This window comes from Acanthochromis polyacanthus, chromosome 10, assembly GCF_021347895.1.
Source record: "Acanthochromis polyacanthus isolate Apoly-LR-REF ecotype Palm Island chromosome 10, KAUST_Apoly_ChrSc, whole genome shotgun sequence".
Lineage (NCBI taxonomy): Eukaryota > Metazoa > Chordata > Actinopteri > Pomacentridae > Acanthochromis > Acanthochromis polyacanthus.
The window spans coordinates 11731252-11746183 of record NC_067122.1 but is presented as its reverse complement, the minus strand read 5'-3'; the positions used below and the strand labels follow the sequence as shown (position 1 = coordinate 11746183).

Genomic DNA, 14932 nt, shown 5'->3' with positions numbered 1-14932 from the left:
TACAACCAGAGAATAAGGGGATTTTTTCTTAGCTGAAACTAGGTCTTAGAGGTTTTGGGAAAACATCCAGTTGCATTTTTTTCCTATTATTTTTAGTGTGATTTGCCATGTAATTTCTTAAAGTTAAGCTTCTGTTCATTATTCACTGTGTAATAAATGTAAAACACGTGATAGAGCACTAGTATATCAGACACAGACAGGCGACAATTACATTTTTCCTGCTCATGAATTGTATCAGTCAAAACACAAGTCTTTAAAGATGTTTTCAAAAACTGTGAAAGATAAATAATACTTCAGCATTTATTTGATCAAAATAGGTTTATTCAAAACAATTCCATGTATACAAGATTACCCATCCTCAAAAAGGTTTTAATTCACTGTATGACATAGATCTTCCATCAAATATACATGTAATATCACAATTTTTTATTTCACGCCTAAAAAAATTATGTTGGAAAAAGTAAAACAGTGAACTAGGATTTATTTTTTACATTTTAGAGTAACTTAAATGTCTTCCGTTGTGCTTCACCACAACCAAACACCTGCTTGTAATATATATGATCTCTGAATGTATGCAGTGTACAGAAAGTGGTAAATAAACAGGAAACAGGTGGATCATTTCCCACAGTGTGCTTCAGTTCCTGTGCCTTTGTAGATGACAGCTGCTGATCTGTTTCCAGTCCAGCAGTGACACCTCTGTTTTGTTTGATATTGTGAACAAGTTTAAAAGGGTCTCACTTCAACTTATTGACTTGATTTTCCACACGAATAAGCTTCTTGGAAGTGAGATTCTTCTACTGGTTTACCTTGAAAATACTGGTTAAGGCAGCGTGACTGAAGGATATGATTACATATCCTTCGGGTAAACACAATATGAAAGATTTTTGCATACCATTCATAATGTGACAGCTCCCCCTTTAATACCTCTCAGTCTATGAGGCAATCTCAAAAAAAAAAAAAAATCTATGAAAAAGACTACCTGGTGACAAAATTATTTTTTGAACAATGTTTGCATCAATGTGATGAAGTGCCAACATCGCACAATCCTGCTTGGAATTAGATATTTTATAAAATGTATTGTGTCAACATAAACTCCATATATAACTCAAATAAAAGCTAACAGTTTCCTAGGTTTATTCAATAGACACAACAGTGTGTCAATTCTGCATCGAATGGTTCATCAAAACCCTGAAATTTAGTATTTCTGCATAGAAATGATTAAAAAAAATGAAATGGTCATTTAAGCCAGGAAATAATTGATAGTTCAAACTTTTGCCAGTAGTAAACATAACATTTTCTCTGTGTTTAAACTTTGTTGACATGAAAGTCTGAAAAATCGGATTTATCCTCTTTTCAATTTATTCATTTATTTTAATCTTTGGATTTTTGGGGTAATGTCTGACAATGTTAACGTAGCATTCTGAATCTGCTCAATATGAGTTTGTGGTGTCTCATAAGCTGGCTTAGGTATGCCTTAGACAATGATAAAAAAAAATTAATCCAATATTATATCATTAACACTATATGGAACTGAATGAATAATCCTGTGTGACAGAGAGATGGATCCATGTTAGCCACTTGTATAGAGCAGCAGTGGATTTATTCTGCATTAATCTGAACAGAGCAGTTGGTGAAAACTAGTGTGCAGGACGGCAGCAGGGCAGCCAGTGAACGACGCAGACTAGGAATGGGATCGTTCACATCCGGTGTCCTATTTTCTTCAGTGCTGCTGTCTGCGGCTGCAGCTTCCTCACCGTCCTGCTCTTCTTCCTCACCACCCTCCCCCTCTACCACAGGTGGACTCTGTCGAGGCTGGAAGGTCACGTCCAGAAACTCCAGCTGGCGGAGACCTCGGAGCATCCTGCAGCTGCGGACAATCTGCAGCTCGCTGAGTGTGCAGGCCCACAGGCACAGACGTTTCAGGTCCTTCAGACGGCTGGCACAGAGCAGGCCAGGCCCCACCTCCTTACCGCCAAGACTCAGCTCCTCTAGTCCGAGCCATCCTGCCCCCAGGCCAAGGGAGGGCATTTGTGACTGGTAGCCCTGCCGCCCTATAATGCCTATTTCCAGAAACTTGAGCCTGGAAAGCCCCTCCACGCCACAGAGACCATCTTTAGCAGCACAACTTCTAACCCCGTTAGCTGTTACACGAAAGGTGTCGCGCAGCTCCAATCGACGGAGCCCCTCCCATGATGTCAGACTCTGCAGGTGCTGGTCTGTGAAAGAAGGCACATTGTTAAGAACCAACCTTTCAATAGCAATGCCTGCAGGAGAGTCAGGCCCTTTCTTCTTCCGATTCCTTCCTTGCTGCTGGGCACCGACACTGGACGTGGCTTCTGCTTCTTCTTGGGGTTGAGCAGGTGAAGCTGGCAGGCTCTGGCTGAAAAAATTACGAGGCAACTCACAAGCACGCAGCTCCAGCACCTGTAAAGATGGAGGCAGGATCTGGCAATTGGGGAGGCTTCTCAGGTCTGCATGCAGTAGATAGAGCTTACTCAGGCGAGGGCATTTTGTGGTCAAAGCTTTGAGCCAAGACTCAGAGAGAAAGGTGCCGGCTCGGGCAGAGAGCAGCAAACCGCGCAATCGAAGGCACCTTAGTCCACAACCCAGGTACTGACGCAGCAGGACCCAAAGGATGCGGGATGTCACCTAACACACAGAGGACAGTTCATGAATATGTGCGTGCTAAGGGTGGGAGACGGGAGGCAACAGAGAAACAGTTTCTGTCAATAACTGCACAGCCAGACAGCTTGTATGTCATCAAAAGAGGCTTTTAGTTTATTTGCATTTCATACACAAAGTCATTTCAAATAGCTTTACATTAAAATGTATTTAACAGAAATACAGCACAAACTAAAAGCATACAATAGAGAAATGCATACTTGCCAAGAAAAGATGGAAGTGCAAGGTGGATATTGATGAGTGTGTAATGAATTAACAATACCAAAGCCTAACCTGAACCCTGAGAGCAGTTAGAAACCTGCCAAAACGACACTGTAAGTAGCTGTGGTTTCTGCTGTCTGCTCTTTGACTGAGAGAGGAATCGGTAAGAAAAGATAGGCCATAGTTTGTTTCATCGAATTTTGTGTGGATGTGCATTTTTAACAGTTGTATGTCTTTGGACATTGCACTAACGGCCATGTACCATTTTTTGAGAATCTTACTTTTCTGTTGTGCATTAGAGATGTCAAAACAACAGTTACATAAGAATAATATACTACAGGTTCATTGTGGTTTTTAACTGGGGTGCCAGAAATGTTTATATTTTGTGCTGAAATCGCTTAATCACGTCGGACACTAAATTTAGCATTTTTGTTGTCGGTGTTTTTTGCAGTGATTGCTCAGCCTGCTAACACTGTCTCCTACTGTTCTTTTTAAGGTTTTGTTTGTATGATTTGCTTGTTTTAGTTTGTCTAGCCGGCCATGCATGGCTGCGGACTGAAAATACCCAGAGTGCATCTCAGCTGTCTATTGTTCTCACTTCCTTATTTTGAACTGATGCAGCCAATCAATAGCCTTAATCCCTAGTAGTACTGAGACCTGACCTGCATGTCAGCTCGATCAACAAGTAAATTTTGTGTGGTCTCAGTTACAACTGGCCCAGCAGTGAAGTATATGACGAGCCCGTTTTGGGATGAATAAGGCCTGTGATTGTCTGTTATGTGTGTGTGTTTTTTTACTTATACAAATACATTTCCCTGTCAGAGACATATCTAATGGTTAGCCTGCAGGGTGAGCCTTGCAACACTCCCAGTGCCAAGGAAGTGACTGGATTTGATGTCAGTGATGACGTTAAATCACAAGCCCATAGTTACACATAGTTGCTGACTTGTGTTCTGGTCTAACTGATCACTGACTCTCTTAGTCTTTATGACCAAATACATCTCTAAAGCTTTTCCCGTTGTTACAAGTGTTGCTAGTACATGATTTTCATATATTTGCAGTATATAATTTGTACAGATATTTTATCAGAATACATATTTTTATTGTGTAAATGTGATTTTGCTGTATTCACTCAATAAAAACGCACCACACCTCTGTGAGACAAGACAACTGAAAAGAAAAAGCCACATTTCCAGTAACATTCTTACCCCTTTCCATGCAGTCAGGTCGACAACTCTCCACAGTCTTTGGTCTTTAACAAGGCGCCTCCATCTCTTACACACTCTAAAAACACCGCAACAAATGACAAATAACTTCATCTTGCGACGAGAGACACAACAAAGGAAGACCTGGTTGAGTTTTTAGTTGTAAAAGGCGAATAATGTTGACAGTGAAGTTACATCTTCTTACCTCCCAGCTCTGACCAGCTCTCGTACACTCAGATACGACAACACATCAATTAAAATGTTTTCGGGAAAGTAGTCCAGATTACAGGCTTTGAATTCATCCATTTTGTAAACAAAACTCTTAAACCTTACACACGGACTAATATCCGGGCGCACACGGGTTGCGCCTAGATCAGCGATCCCCAGGAAACAGCCGCACACTGACTGTAGGACCGAGTGGCGGAATGAAGCTTCAGGCAAATTTACTTCCTCGTGCTGAGTAAAGTTTGTCTCCTTCAAAAATAATCTTTATTTCTGTTAACATTTAGGGAATATACAAGGATAACTTTGGGTTAGAGTTTACTTCAAAACATCCCGACCAAGAGATGTTGCCACCTAACGTTCGTTAGGTGTACAGCCCACTGCGCCTGCGCGGTTTACCGGACAAGATGGCGACCAGCAATGGTGGAGGAATGGAAGTGGATGGGGCAGGCGAGTATTTATCACTTATCTCGCAATTTCTGCCTAATATTGACATGAAATTGTGTGCAGTTTGGCGCATGTATTGTGTATTCGTGCTGTGAGTGGTTGTAAGTGACGACTTCGTGGTGTTAGAGACAGTAGGTAGCGAGCCTGCTGACATAAGCGGGTTAACGTTCACGGCTCTGCTGTAAACCTGTCAATGCATTCATTACTTTGGATCCAGTTTTCTCCTCTGTTCTGTGATTGGAGTTTAAATCGGCAATGTGAACTTAAATATACCTGCGTAGATGGGTTTGACGAAAACAGTATTGTTTATGTGTAACAACAAGCAAAGCTCAAATTAGGGCTGGTCTTGACCATGAGATGAACCGATCTACCGGCCTGTCTGTATCTCAGCATTCAGAATCAAAATAAACATCTTCATGTAGGTTTATGATGGCTTTTATTTTTGTAAGCATTTTTGTAGTGGGGTGCATTTGAACAACTGTCAGATACATGAAGGGATTTTTTTAAATATATGTGTATAAATATTATTATTTATATCTTTGGCTACACTACTGGCTGCTGTACTTCTTCACGTCTCTTTTTTTGTCTGGTTTGCAGCCAGTAATTGTTTTGAATCTTTGATGGATTGTTGCCATATAATCATTGCTGTTTATTGCCCTAAGGATTACGTAGTTGGGTGTCAATTATTAGATTAATCACTAACTATTTTAATAATCAATTAAGATAAAACATTTTCAGAAAGAAATAAATTCTCAATTCGTTGATTGCAGTTGTTAATATGTGAATATTTTAATTTTTCAACTCACATATGACTGTATCCTGAATATTTTGGGATTGTGGACAAAAGTAGACATTTGAGGGTTTCATCTTGGACTTTAATTCAATTCAGTTTTATTTATATAGCTCCAGTTACAGATCAAATTCTCTCAAGATGCTTTACAGAACCCATATGCCTGAACCCCCAGAGCAAGCCCTAAGGCGACAGTGGCAAGAAAAAAAGCTTCCTTTTAACACTTTAATGTTTGTCACCATTTTCCGACATTTTATAGCTTAAACGACTTGCTGGCAGATCAAGAAAATAAGCAACAGATTAACCCACAATATGTAAATAATTGTTAGTTGCAGACTAGTCGGACTCATAGGCTGTAGATTACAGGTTAAAGTTGGCATTTCTTTTCTTCTTCTGCTGTCTCTATGTTACTTCTTTCATCATCACATTCACTACAGGGAACATCCAGAACCTCAAGGCAGCGACACACACTGGAAATTTCAAGTTTTGTCAAACGTCTGGATTGTGAAATAAAGCAGTTCTGCAAGTTTTTTTCAATGAGTTATCCATTTTCATGACTTTGCTCATCTCCCAGGATAAATATGGTTCACCAAAACAGTTTTGGGTGACCTCCGTTGCATCATCCTGTTGTTACCCCACCCAAGACAACTGTAAATGGGCAAAAGACGTAGAAACAAAGCAGAGCATTTTTTTAATTCCTCTGCATCAAAATCATAATGCAGTGCAGCCACACTGTTCCACAAAGCGCTGTGTCAACACTCGAGAACAGTCTGACTATATGACACAAGTTCCGGCCCGACTGTAGTTGTTGTAGTATTGAAGCCCATCTTGTTTGTGTCTCTGTTTGATTGTAGCCAGCCCCAGTGTCATGGCCTCAGGGGTCACAGGGAGCGTTTCTGTTGCCTTACACCCTCTGGTTATCCTCAACATATCTGATCACTGGATACGCATCCGCTCGCAAGAGGGGCGACCAATGCAGGGTATGTATCACAATACCAGGCATGTAGCTGACAGTGTACTGTCGCTTTCTGTCACGTTGGGCTCAGGTGTTGTGTCATTAAATACGTCAATTTCAGCAGATGTTGTTGACGATGATGTTTGTTTTCTTCCTGCTTTAGTGATTGGTGCTCTGATCGGGAAACAGGAGGGTAGAAACATTGAGGTGATGAACTCCTTTGAGCTGCTGTCTCACACCATAGACGACAGAGTACACATTGATAAGGAGTACTACTACACTAAGGAGGAACAGTGTAAGCAGTTTTCAAGTGTCAAGCACAAGAGTGTACCTCTATTTGTGTGTATTTTTCTGTTATGACTGACGCTACTAAATGTTGTCCAGTCTGTAACACGACGGTGCTGTTTTTTTTCCAGTTCTGTTGAAAGAATGCAAAAGATTTGTTTAGCAATACTGGCAGCAAGCGTCATTCGGAAGATCAGTTCACAGATTAGCTTTTTCTAATTTGATTGTAAACACTTCTGCTTTGTCCTTGCTTGAGTTACCAAAAATGACAGTTACACTGTTAAGCTCCATTTGTAAGTTAAAATGGGTAAAACATGCCATGGGAGTTGACTTTACACTTTACCAAGAACATCAGATCAAGTTGTTAAGCCATTGATAAATTGATGAACTAGTTAATTAATTATTAGTAGTTTTTCTTTAAAATGTCTTCTTGTCTCTCAGTCAAACAGGTCTTCAAAGACATGGAGTTCTTGGGTTGGTACACAACAGGCGGTCCCCCAGACCCGTCAGATATCCACATTCACAAGCAGGTAGGCAAACACTGAAGACTAACCAGTGGCACGTGACCGCTAATCTGTGTGATCTCAGTTGGCTGGATATACACAAGCACAAAAAATGACTATAAAAACGAATAACAGAAAGTATATTTAGTATGGCTTATATTTTGTAATTAATTTATGGCCAGAGAGATTCAATTTACTAATTTAAAGCTTTTAATACTTTAAGTGTTGTCTTACAATCCTGTGTACAAATGCAGGAGAATAGCACACAGCCTGATGGTTATTTCTGATTTTGTACATTTGCTTAGTGTCATTTGTCTACTCCCTGTCAGGTGTGCGAGATCATTGAGAGCCCTCTCTTCCTTAAGCTCAACCCAATGACCAAACACACCGATGTGAGTTCATCTGCACTTTCACTCCAACAATGTGACAATGATACAGTAATGTGTTTAAATACAGCTGCTCTCAACAAAGTGTCCTTTTCTCCTTCAGCTTCCTGTTAGCGTTTATGAATCTGTGATTGACATCATCAATGGCGAGGTAGCGTTCCTGTCTAATTTGATCTACTTTTTATTTCCTGCATCAGTAACTTATTTTCCCATGAATAATTGTTTTGTTGTAAATATTTCCTCAGGCTACCATGTTGTTTGCTGAACTTACGTACACGTTGGCAACAGAGGAAGCAGAGAGAATCGGTGTCGATCATGTAGCTCGAATGACGGCCACCGGCACCGGAGAAAACTCAACAGGTAAGACAGACTGACGCTAATACTGGTAGCTTTTAAGAACTGAACACAGTGAAGTGAGTGAATTCATGCGTTTCCCAGTCTCCTAGTAGCTGTAAATCATTTGCATTAGAAAATAGTTTCTAAATCAATGTTGTTTACTGAACAGTAACACATAAAAGGTGGTCTGTTAACTCTTATTCCCACCTCATGAGAAATGCGAAAGAAACTGAAATATTCTTTCTGCTAGGGTTAGTTCAGTTTCACTGTTGGTGTTCTGACTAATGAAATATCGCAAATGTCTTAAGTTCACTGTTTTGTAGAGCACAATGTCACAAAATTAGTTCAGTTTACACAGTAATAAAACAGGAAAATAAACACATGGACAAGACAGTCAAATGTTAAACAGAAGTGTTCCTTTATGCCTACAAGAAGCAAACTTCAGTCAGTTGCTTTTCCGTGACTTGCCTGACAATAGAAATTGTTATTTATGCTGAAACCAATCTGAGCAGGTTTTAACTTTGATATTTTTGCATTTCTGTCTTCTGTGATAGTTGCTGAACATCTCATAGCCCAGCACAGTGCGATAAAGATGCTCCACAGCCGAGTGAAGATCATTCTAGAGTACGTCAAAGCCGTGGAAGCAGGTGAGAGGACAAGGGGCCCGTTTAAGGAGGCACTAAGAGCAAAGACAGGAAATAAATCATGAGAGCAGCTGTTCTGAAATTAGATGTTTCCTCCTGCTTTTTACGCCGCTCCAGCACGCCCCCATAATTACAAGCTTCTGTTGGAAAGCATCTCTGACAGCATTATCTTATCATTTTTGCAAGCTGTTTATTTTTCTCTGTCACAGGAGAGGTGCCATTTAACCATGAGATCCTTCGAGAAGCAAACGCCCTGTGTCACAGACTGCCAGTCCTCAGCACCACAAAATTCAAAACTGACTTCTATGATGTAAGTGAACTTTGTTGTACTTAGATACACACACAAAAATACGCACTTATTGCATGTTGTGTTCATCAGAATGTCATTTAAAGATAAAACTGGTGTGATGACTGCCGTAATCTAACTTCCTTCTTCATGATTTTTAAATGCACCAATAATGATATAAATTCTAACAATGCACGGACAGGGAGGGGTACAGAGGTGAGGCTACAAACAATAAAAGGTCCACAGTTGCTTTAGAGATCAGCGTTTTAAAGTCTGAGGTGTTTACAGTTGATTGTAAAGCTAACCCTCCAGTCTTGGATTCTGTGAATAGAATTTAGAGCAAATAACAACAGTTCAGTTTTTATTGAATGTTACTCAAACATAAGCAAGTAGTGTATTTCTTGGAAACAACTGATCTGCATTTGGTGCTCCAATAACATAAGACAATAACCATAAGGAGAAAAAATGAAAAAGATTGTATTCAATATTACAAAAGTAAGTTTTTGCAAAAAAAAAAATCAATGTAAAAATGCATCTTAAAAGAGCATTTCCTATTTTAGTGACAGAAGTATTGCACAAATATTGACCAAACAGCCAAAAATGAATACTGTCTGAGGAGATTATCCATCATATTGTGATTTCATTGGCACCTCAGATTCTTCCTCATTTGACCTACAGAAAACCTACCCAGGAATTAGTCTGATTCTTAGTCCTTGTGAGCATTTACAACCCCTTCTTCATTCCAAATCCAGACCAGATGCATCACTTAACCTTTGTTCACTGTTTAAAGCCTGTGAATTAATTTATTATACACAATGCAAGAACACAAAAATACAGAAAGGCACATTGAATAACATTCAATTTAGAAAAAAAAATTCTTGGTTTTTTTTTTTGAAGCCAAAGCACCTGGTGTGAGGTGTAGGTCATGGGACGAGTTTTAAAAGTGAGAAAATACAGTATAAGTATTTACAGATTTGAATGTGCTTTATAGAGTTACTTCTAGTTGATTATTAAAAATAGTAATTGTAGATAAATTCAGATTGTTTTATGCTGTGAAGACGTTACTGTTTTGAGTGAATCTCCATGTTGTCGTGCCAAATGAGGGCTTTCTGCAACTGTGCCTCTTGTTTCCCTGCAGCAATGTAATGATGTCGGCCTCATGGCCTACTTAGGCACCATCACCAAGACTTGCAACAGTATGAACCAGTTCATCAACAAGTTCAACGTCCTGTACGACAGACAGGGCATCGGCCGGAGGATGAGAGGACTCTTCTTTTGAGCTGGCAGACAGACAAACAAGCACTGCAGTTTCTTTTTCTCTGTTCTGTCCTTTATTTTGGGTTTGTTTGTATTTTGGTTTGCTAAAAAGAAATCCTTAAGCCAACAGTAGCTTTTTTTCCAAACAGTGTACCATTTTCAACCACAAGTGTGTCTAAAGGCACCTAAATACACCAATCAGTAAGAGATGTGTACAAAATCACTCAACTCTTTGTGGGTATGCACAGCGATGAATCCACTGTACATGAACGTTATATTATTTTACCCAGTTTGTTTTATTGTTTCATGTTTCTGTATGTAATAAATGATCTGCTAAATTTTTTCATGAGACTTTTGACTCTTCTTCTTTCTAACAGGGACACAGAAAAATGTCAGACCTTAATGAGCCAAAAGTGTGCTACGTGGAGCTGCAGGTTTATTGTGAGCAGCTGAGAGTGAGCTCGTCTTTTGAAGCTGTGATCCTGCTGTTTGATTGCCTCTGGAGCTTTTGGACAGACAAGCAAAATACACTAGAAGATGAGGGGGAGGGCAAGTTATAGCTCCAGACTCTGAGGTGTGTAACAGGAGTCAGCATTTATTTGGGTATTAAATGTACTGCGGAACTCAACATAATGACCCCCAACCTGCAAGTTCCTAGTTTACAAGTCTGCTTTAACCTGCCATGTGGCGCCGGGAGGAGCCAATGTGTTTTTGCACATTTTTAAAAGTGAAGTCAAAATGCTGCTCATTCACAGACTTTTCACATTTTATTATCACTCAAAAATCATTTGCATGAAATGCTTGTCCCAATTGAAAACATGTTTGGTTTACATGCTGACAGTGATGATAAATACATGAAGCTGTCAGCTGAATAACACTACATCCTATCACAACTCTAGTACGTGTTGCTTTCCATGACAGTGGATAAGAAATTGTGCAACTTTTCCATCAAAGTCTGTTTCATTTTAAGAGACGTATCCTGGACGTTTCACTGACTCTCCTCTGCGGGTTCGTCGGCAGGATCAGCAGGCTGTGGGTACTGGAAGCGGACCGGGTCGTACAGATCATCCCTGGGGTCGTAGGGGAGGGGGTGGTAGTTTGGGTAAGAGAAAGGGTAGGTTATCTTCTTCTCTTTGAGTGCAGGGGGTGCTGGCTCCTCCACAGGTACCTCCTCTTCTTCCTCCACGGGTGGAGGTGGTGGTGGGGGAACCACGATCTTCCCCTTGATGGGCCTGGGTGGGTGGTCGATCAGGCAGTCGGGGTCCCAGTAGGGGTCACAGTCGTACTCCATGCCCTTGAAGGTGCGGATCTGGGCCGGGGGAGACTTCTTGACGAGGATCGGGGGAGGTGGAGGCGGGGCGGACTTCTTCGGCGGTGGAGGGGGAGGTTGGGGCACTGCCACGGGGGCCGGTGGGGCCTTCTGAGGAGTGCAGTGGGGGTGGTAGCGGGGGTCGCAGAGCACGGGCACAGCGCCGCTGGGCAGGTAGACAATGTGGGGCTTGCAGAGGGGGTCCTTCTTGTTGCACAGGTAGAGGACATCCGCCTGGGAGATGGCTGGAGCTATAGGGGGAGGAGGAGGGGTGGCTGGGAGCATCGTGGCCTTGGGGAGCCCCTTCATTGGAGGAGGAGGAGGAGCCGCTTTGCACTTCTTGTCTGTGGCTGGGTCGCACATGAGCATCGGCACTCCCAGTTTGCTCTGGAAATAGGAGGCGTTGGGGCCGTAGGTGTGCTCCAGGTACCGCATCTGCTGGTAGAGCATCCGCAGCTTGTCAATCTCATAGAGCTGAGAGGAAAAAACAGACACAGCCTGATGTTACAAATAATGAATTTATCTACAATTCTAGCAGATGTTTTTATCCAAAGCAAAGTACATCTGAGAGCAGATACAACACAAGCGAGGATCTAGTCAAGAGAAAATAACCCAGATAAGATCCATGAAACAAACAAACCAAAAAAAAGGTCTCAAGGTTCTTTACACTCAAAACAGAACTTCTATTATTTTTTTATAACTCCTTGAATTTGCTACACTTGCTATTGATTTGTCTTGCAAGACTTGCTTTATAAAAAAAAGTTTCATCCCTTTAAAAAAAAAAAACTCTTTGCATGTAAGTGTTTATCATTATTCACCAAAAATACCACATCAAACTCCAAGTATGTGAAAACCTACTAGGCAATAAGAAAAAAATTTAAAAATTAGAGTATAGTATAAATTAGTTGAGGGACGGACATATTGTTTCTGCATTGTACAGCTCAGTTTCATTTGGGAATTTGAAGTCTGAAAGCCGAAAACACACAAAGTGTCATGATGCACTGCTGATGTTTATCAGTCAACATTTAGGCTAAAAAAAATCTTCCTTCCAAATGAGCAAAGGAATTTTAGTCATAGTTGACTACACTAAGCTAAAACAACACAATTATGAACTTAAATCTAAATGCAATCTGCTGGTTTATTATTGTAATCTGCAAAGGTTAGTTGTCACAGTTCCTGTCTTGCAATTTTAAGTTTTTCAGGGTGTTTGTAGAGTTATGTAGCAAAGACACAAAACCGGATTCTTGAGAGGTTCCACAGACTAAGTGAAATGTACTGGGAAATAGTGATTTTTTTGCTGCACAGCAGGAGGCCCACAGTCAGTATCTTACCCCCTCAGTGTGTCCGATGCTGCTATAGTATCTGTAGTAAGCCTGGAAGTCTGGGTTTCCTCTGTACCAGCGGGGGTCTGCGTTACGCTTTGGTCTGGAGTGAGTTAGAAAGTCGTTTGCTTTGTCTGAGTTGATACTAACATGGCCGACAGGGACCATCTCTGTGAGAAGAAGACATGAAGTTTAGTTACTCAAAAAGCCCCTAAAACACAGCAATGCTGCAGAGTTGATACTAAAACTAAATCAAGATCTGCATTTACCTTCCTGCTTAATAGCACTCAGAAGAGATTTTGCCTCCAGCAGGCCTGAAAGAGAAGAACTTGGTGAATGGTGATTTCCATTATTTCAACAACATCTGGAAAGGTTAAAGAAGCAGAACTGACCTGGAAGAAGCGTGAGACAGCAGAGCGCCCCCGCCAAACATATTGAAGAAATCATCTTGAATCCCTGCAAACCAGAGAAGACGAGTTTTATGACAAACATACATTTATTTAATTTTGGGGAAAATAGACACATATCACCTAAGTAATTGCTGAAGGATTTATCAGTGAAAGTTACAATTCTTAGTTTCATGAAGAAAACGTAAAAGTGGATTTAAGTAACTGTTTTGTCCTCTACACGTTAGACTTGATGGAAAAATCCTCACAACTGGCAAACATCTGTAAAGAACTACATTATATGTCTAGGTGAGTCTATTCCATAAACCTTATCTCTAAAAACACATTATCCCAAAGAAATAGAATAAAAAGCAGCAACAAAAGAGCTTAACAACATTCACAATGATGAAGCATTGTTTCTAGTTGCAACACTGTGAACTAAAACCATCCAACCATGTTCTACTCACCTGGTTCAGGAGGCCGTCTTCACCGCAATAACAGGACTCAGGGGGCTAAATACGAACCTCTGCATCAGCCACCCTGTAACATTATATCCTGTCCAATAGGATTCCACCAACTTTGAGCCCCAAATCTCTTCTCCGCCTCCCTTTTAATAAGGTTTAATGTTGGCCCTTTGGCGCCAATTTGGAATAAAAAGCCCCTGGACTTCAGCAGCAAAACCATAAAGAGAACAGACTTCAAATGGAAACTCCCAATTAAGTCTGGGAGGAAAACATCACCTGCTGGGATGACTGCAACTGTGGGGAAAATGCTGCCTACTACCACAATACCTCTGCCAAAGAAAGCAGTAAAAATCTTAGATGATAACCCACACGGCCTTAGGCATACGTTTATAATGACTTTTTACAGATTTCCAAAGTGCTGTCAGTTCCTAAAGGTGGTTATTTTACCCTGAAGAACACCTGCTTTTCCAACACTTCAGTGTCTGGGACTGTGGTTATCAGTTCAACTATTAAAATTCTTCATTCTTACAGGATGCTGTCATTATAAATATGTCAAAAACTCAATCCTTGTTTGTCAGGTGAATGTTTTTCAACTCAACACAGCACAGAGTTCCCATTCTATTCCAAAACCTTATTTTGTACCCAGGCAAGACAAACCTTAAATGTGTTTATATCTGGTGTTTCTACGTACGCTGCCTGAGCGAACAACAAGCACAATTAAAGCAAACCATTTTTGGTCAGGGTTTTCTTTATTTTTTATGTGGTCAGCTAAAAGAACTAGAGAAGCATTCAGAGAGAGCAATACTCCACCAAGGCTGCTCAGTTCACTAAAACATCATAGTTTATACATACTTAACGATTTTGGACGACATACTAAACTATGACGTTTTTTTCACATTTTGGACAACAAACTAAACTATGGCATTTTTGTCACATTTTGGACGACATTCTAAACTATGACGCTGTTTTCATATTTTGGACGACCGACTAAACTATGGCATTTTTGTCATATTTTGGACCACATACTAAACTATGATGTTTTTGCCATATTTCTAACGACATACTACACTATGACATTTTTTCCATATTTTGGACCACATACTATGATGTTCTTGCCATATTTTGGAAGACATACTAAACTATGAAGTTTTTGTCATATTTTGGACGACAGATGAAACTATGACAATTTTTTCCACATTTTGGATGACATACTATACTATGACGTTTTTTGTCCATTTTCGGACGGCATACT

General features: G+C 40.5%; 3 protein-coding genes across 3 annotated transcripts; 1 reads left to right on the top strand and 2 right to left on the bottom strand.

The window, feature by feature from the left end:
• Positions 1-299: 299 nt before the first annotated feature.
• Positions 300-4529, bottom strand: LOC110963362 (F-box/LRR-repeat protein 12). The gene is made up of 3 exons (XM_022211711.2): positions 4294-4529; positions 4092-4167; positions 300-2649 (listed from the first exon to the last, which is right to left on the bottom strand). Exons 1-3 carry the CDS (start codon positions 4392-4394, stop codon positions 1600-1602), a joined length of 1227 nt encoding a protein of 408 aa, XP_022067403.1. The 5' UTR covers positions 4395-4529; the 3' UTR covers positions 300-1599.
• Positions 4530-4613: 84 nt separating this feature from the next.
• cops6 (COP9 signalosome subunit 6) lies at positions 4614-10543 on the top strand. Its single transcript, XM_022211712.2, has 10 exons — positions 4614-4760; positions 6402-6527; positions 6666-6797; positions 7229-7317; positions 7620-7682; positions 7780-7827; positions 7922-8036; positions 8567-8659; positions 8866-8966; positions 10081-10543. Exons 1-10 carry the CDS (start codon positions 4718-4720, stop codon positions 10219-10221), a joined length of 951 nt encoding a protein of 316 aa, XP_022067404.1. The 5' UTR covers positions 4614-4717; the 3' UTR covers positions 10222-10543.
• A 414-nt stretch (positions 10544-10957) lies between these two features.
• LOC110963366 (uncharacterized) lies at positions 10958-13283 on the bottom strand. Its single transcript, XM_051954837.1, has 4 exons — positions 13223-13283; positions 13100-13144; positions 12840-13000; positions 10958-11982 (listed from the first exon to the last, which is right to left on the bottom strand). The coding sequence occupies exons 1-4, from the start codon at positions 13275-13277 to the stop codon at positions 11188-11190; spliced, it is 1056 nt and encodes a 351-aa protein (XP_051810797.1). The 5' UTR covers positions 13278-13283; the 3' UTR covers positions 10958-11187.
• Positions 13284-14932: the final 1649 nt, after the last annotated feature.

Excerpts from the sequence above, each read along its gene's own strand:
- LOC110963362 (XM_022211711.2), bottom strand. The coding sequence starts at position 4,394 with ATGGATGAATTCAAAGCCTGTAATCTGGACTACTTTCCCGAAAACATT. Across the intron at positions 4,168-4,293 it reads GAGCTGGTCAGAGCTGGGAG|AGTGTGTAAGAGATGGAGGC; the intron begins GTAAGAAGATGT and ends CGGTGTTTTTAG. Across the intron at positions 2,650-4,091 it reads ACCTGACTGCATGGAAAGGG|GTGACATCCCGCATCCTTTG; the intron begins GTAAGAATGTTA and ends TCTGTGTGTTAG.
- cops6 (XM_022211712.2), top strand. The coding sequence starts at position 4,718 with ATGGCGACCAGCAATGGTGGAGGAATGGAAGTGGATGGGGCAG. Across the intron at positions 6,528-6,665 it reads AGAGGGGCGACCAATGCAGG|TGATTGGTGCTCTGATCGGG; the intron begins GTATGTATCACA and ends TTCCTGCTTTAG. Across the intron at positions 8,967-10,080 it reads TCAAAACTGACTTCTATGAT|CAATGTAATGATGTCGGCCT; the intron begins GTAAGTGAACTT and ends GTTTCCCTGCAG.
- LOC110963366 (XM_051954837.1), bottom strand. The coding sequence starts at position 13,277 with ATGATTTCTTCAATATGTTTGGCGGGGGCGCTCTGCTGTCTCACGCTT. Across the intron at positions 13,145-13,222 it reads CTGTCTCACGCTTCTTCCAG|GCCTGCTGGAGGCAAAATCT; the intron begins GTCAGTTCTGCT and ends CTTCTCTTTCAG. Across the intron at positions 13,001-13,099 it reads GAGTGCTATTAAGCAGGAAG|AGATGGTCCCTGTCGGCCAT; the intron begins GTAAATGCAGAT and ends TTCTTCTCACAG.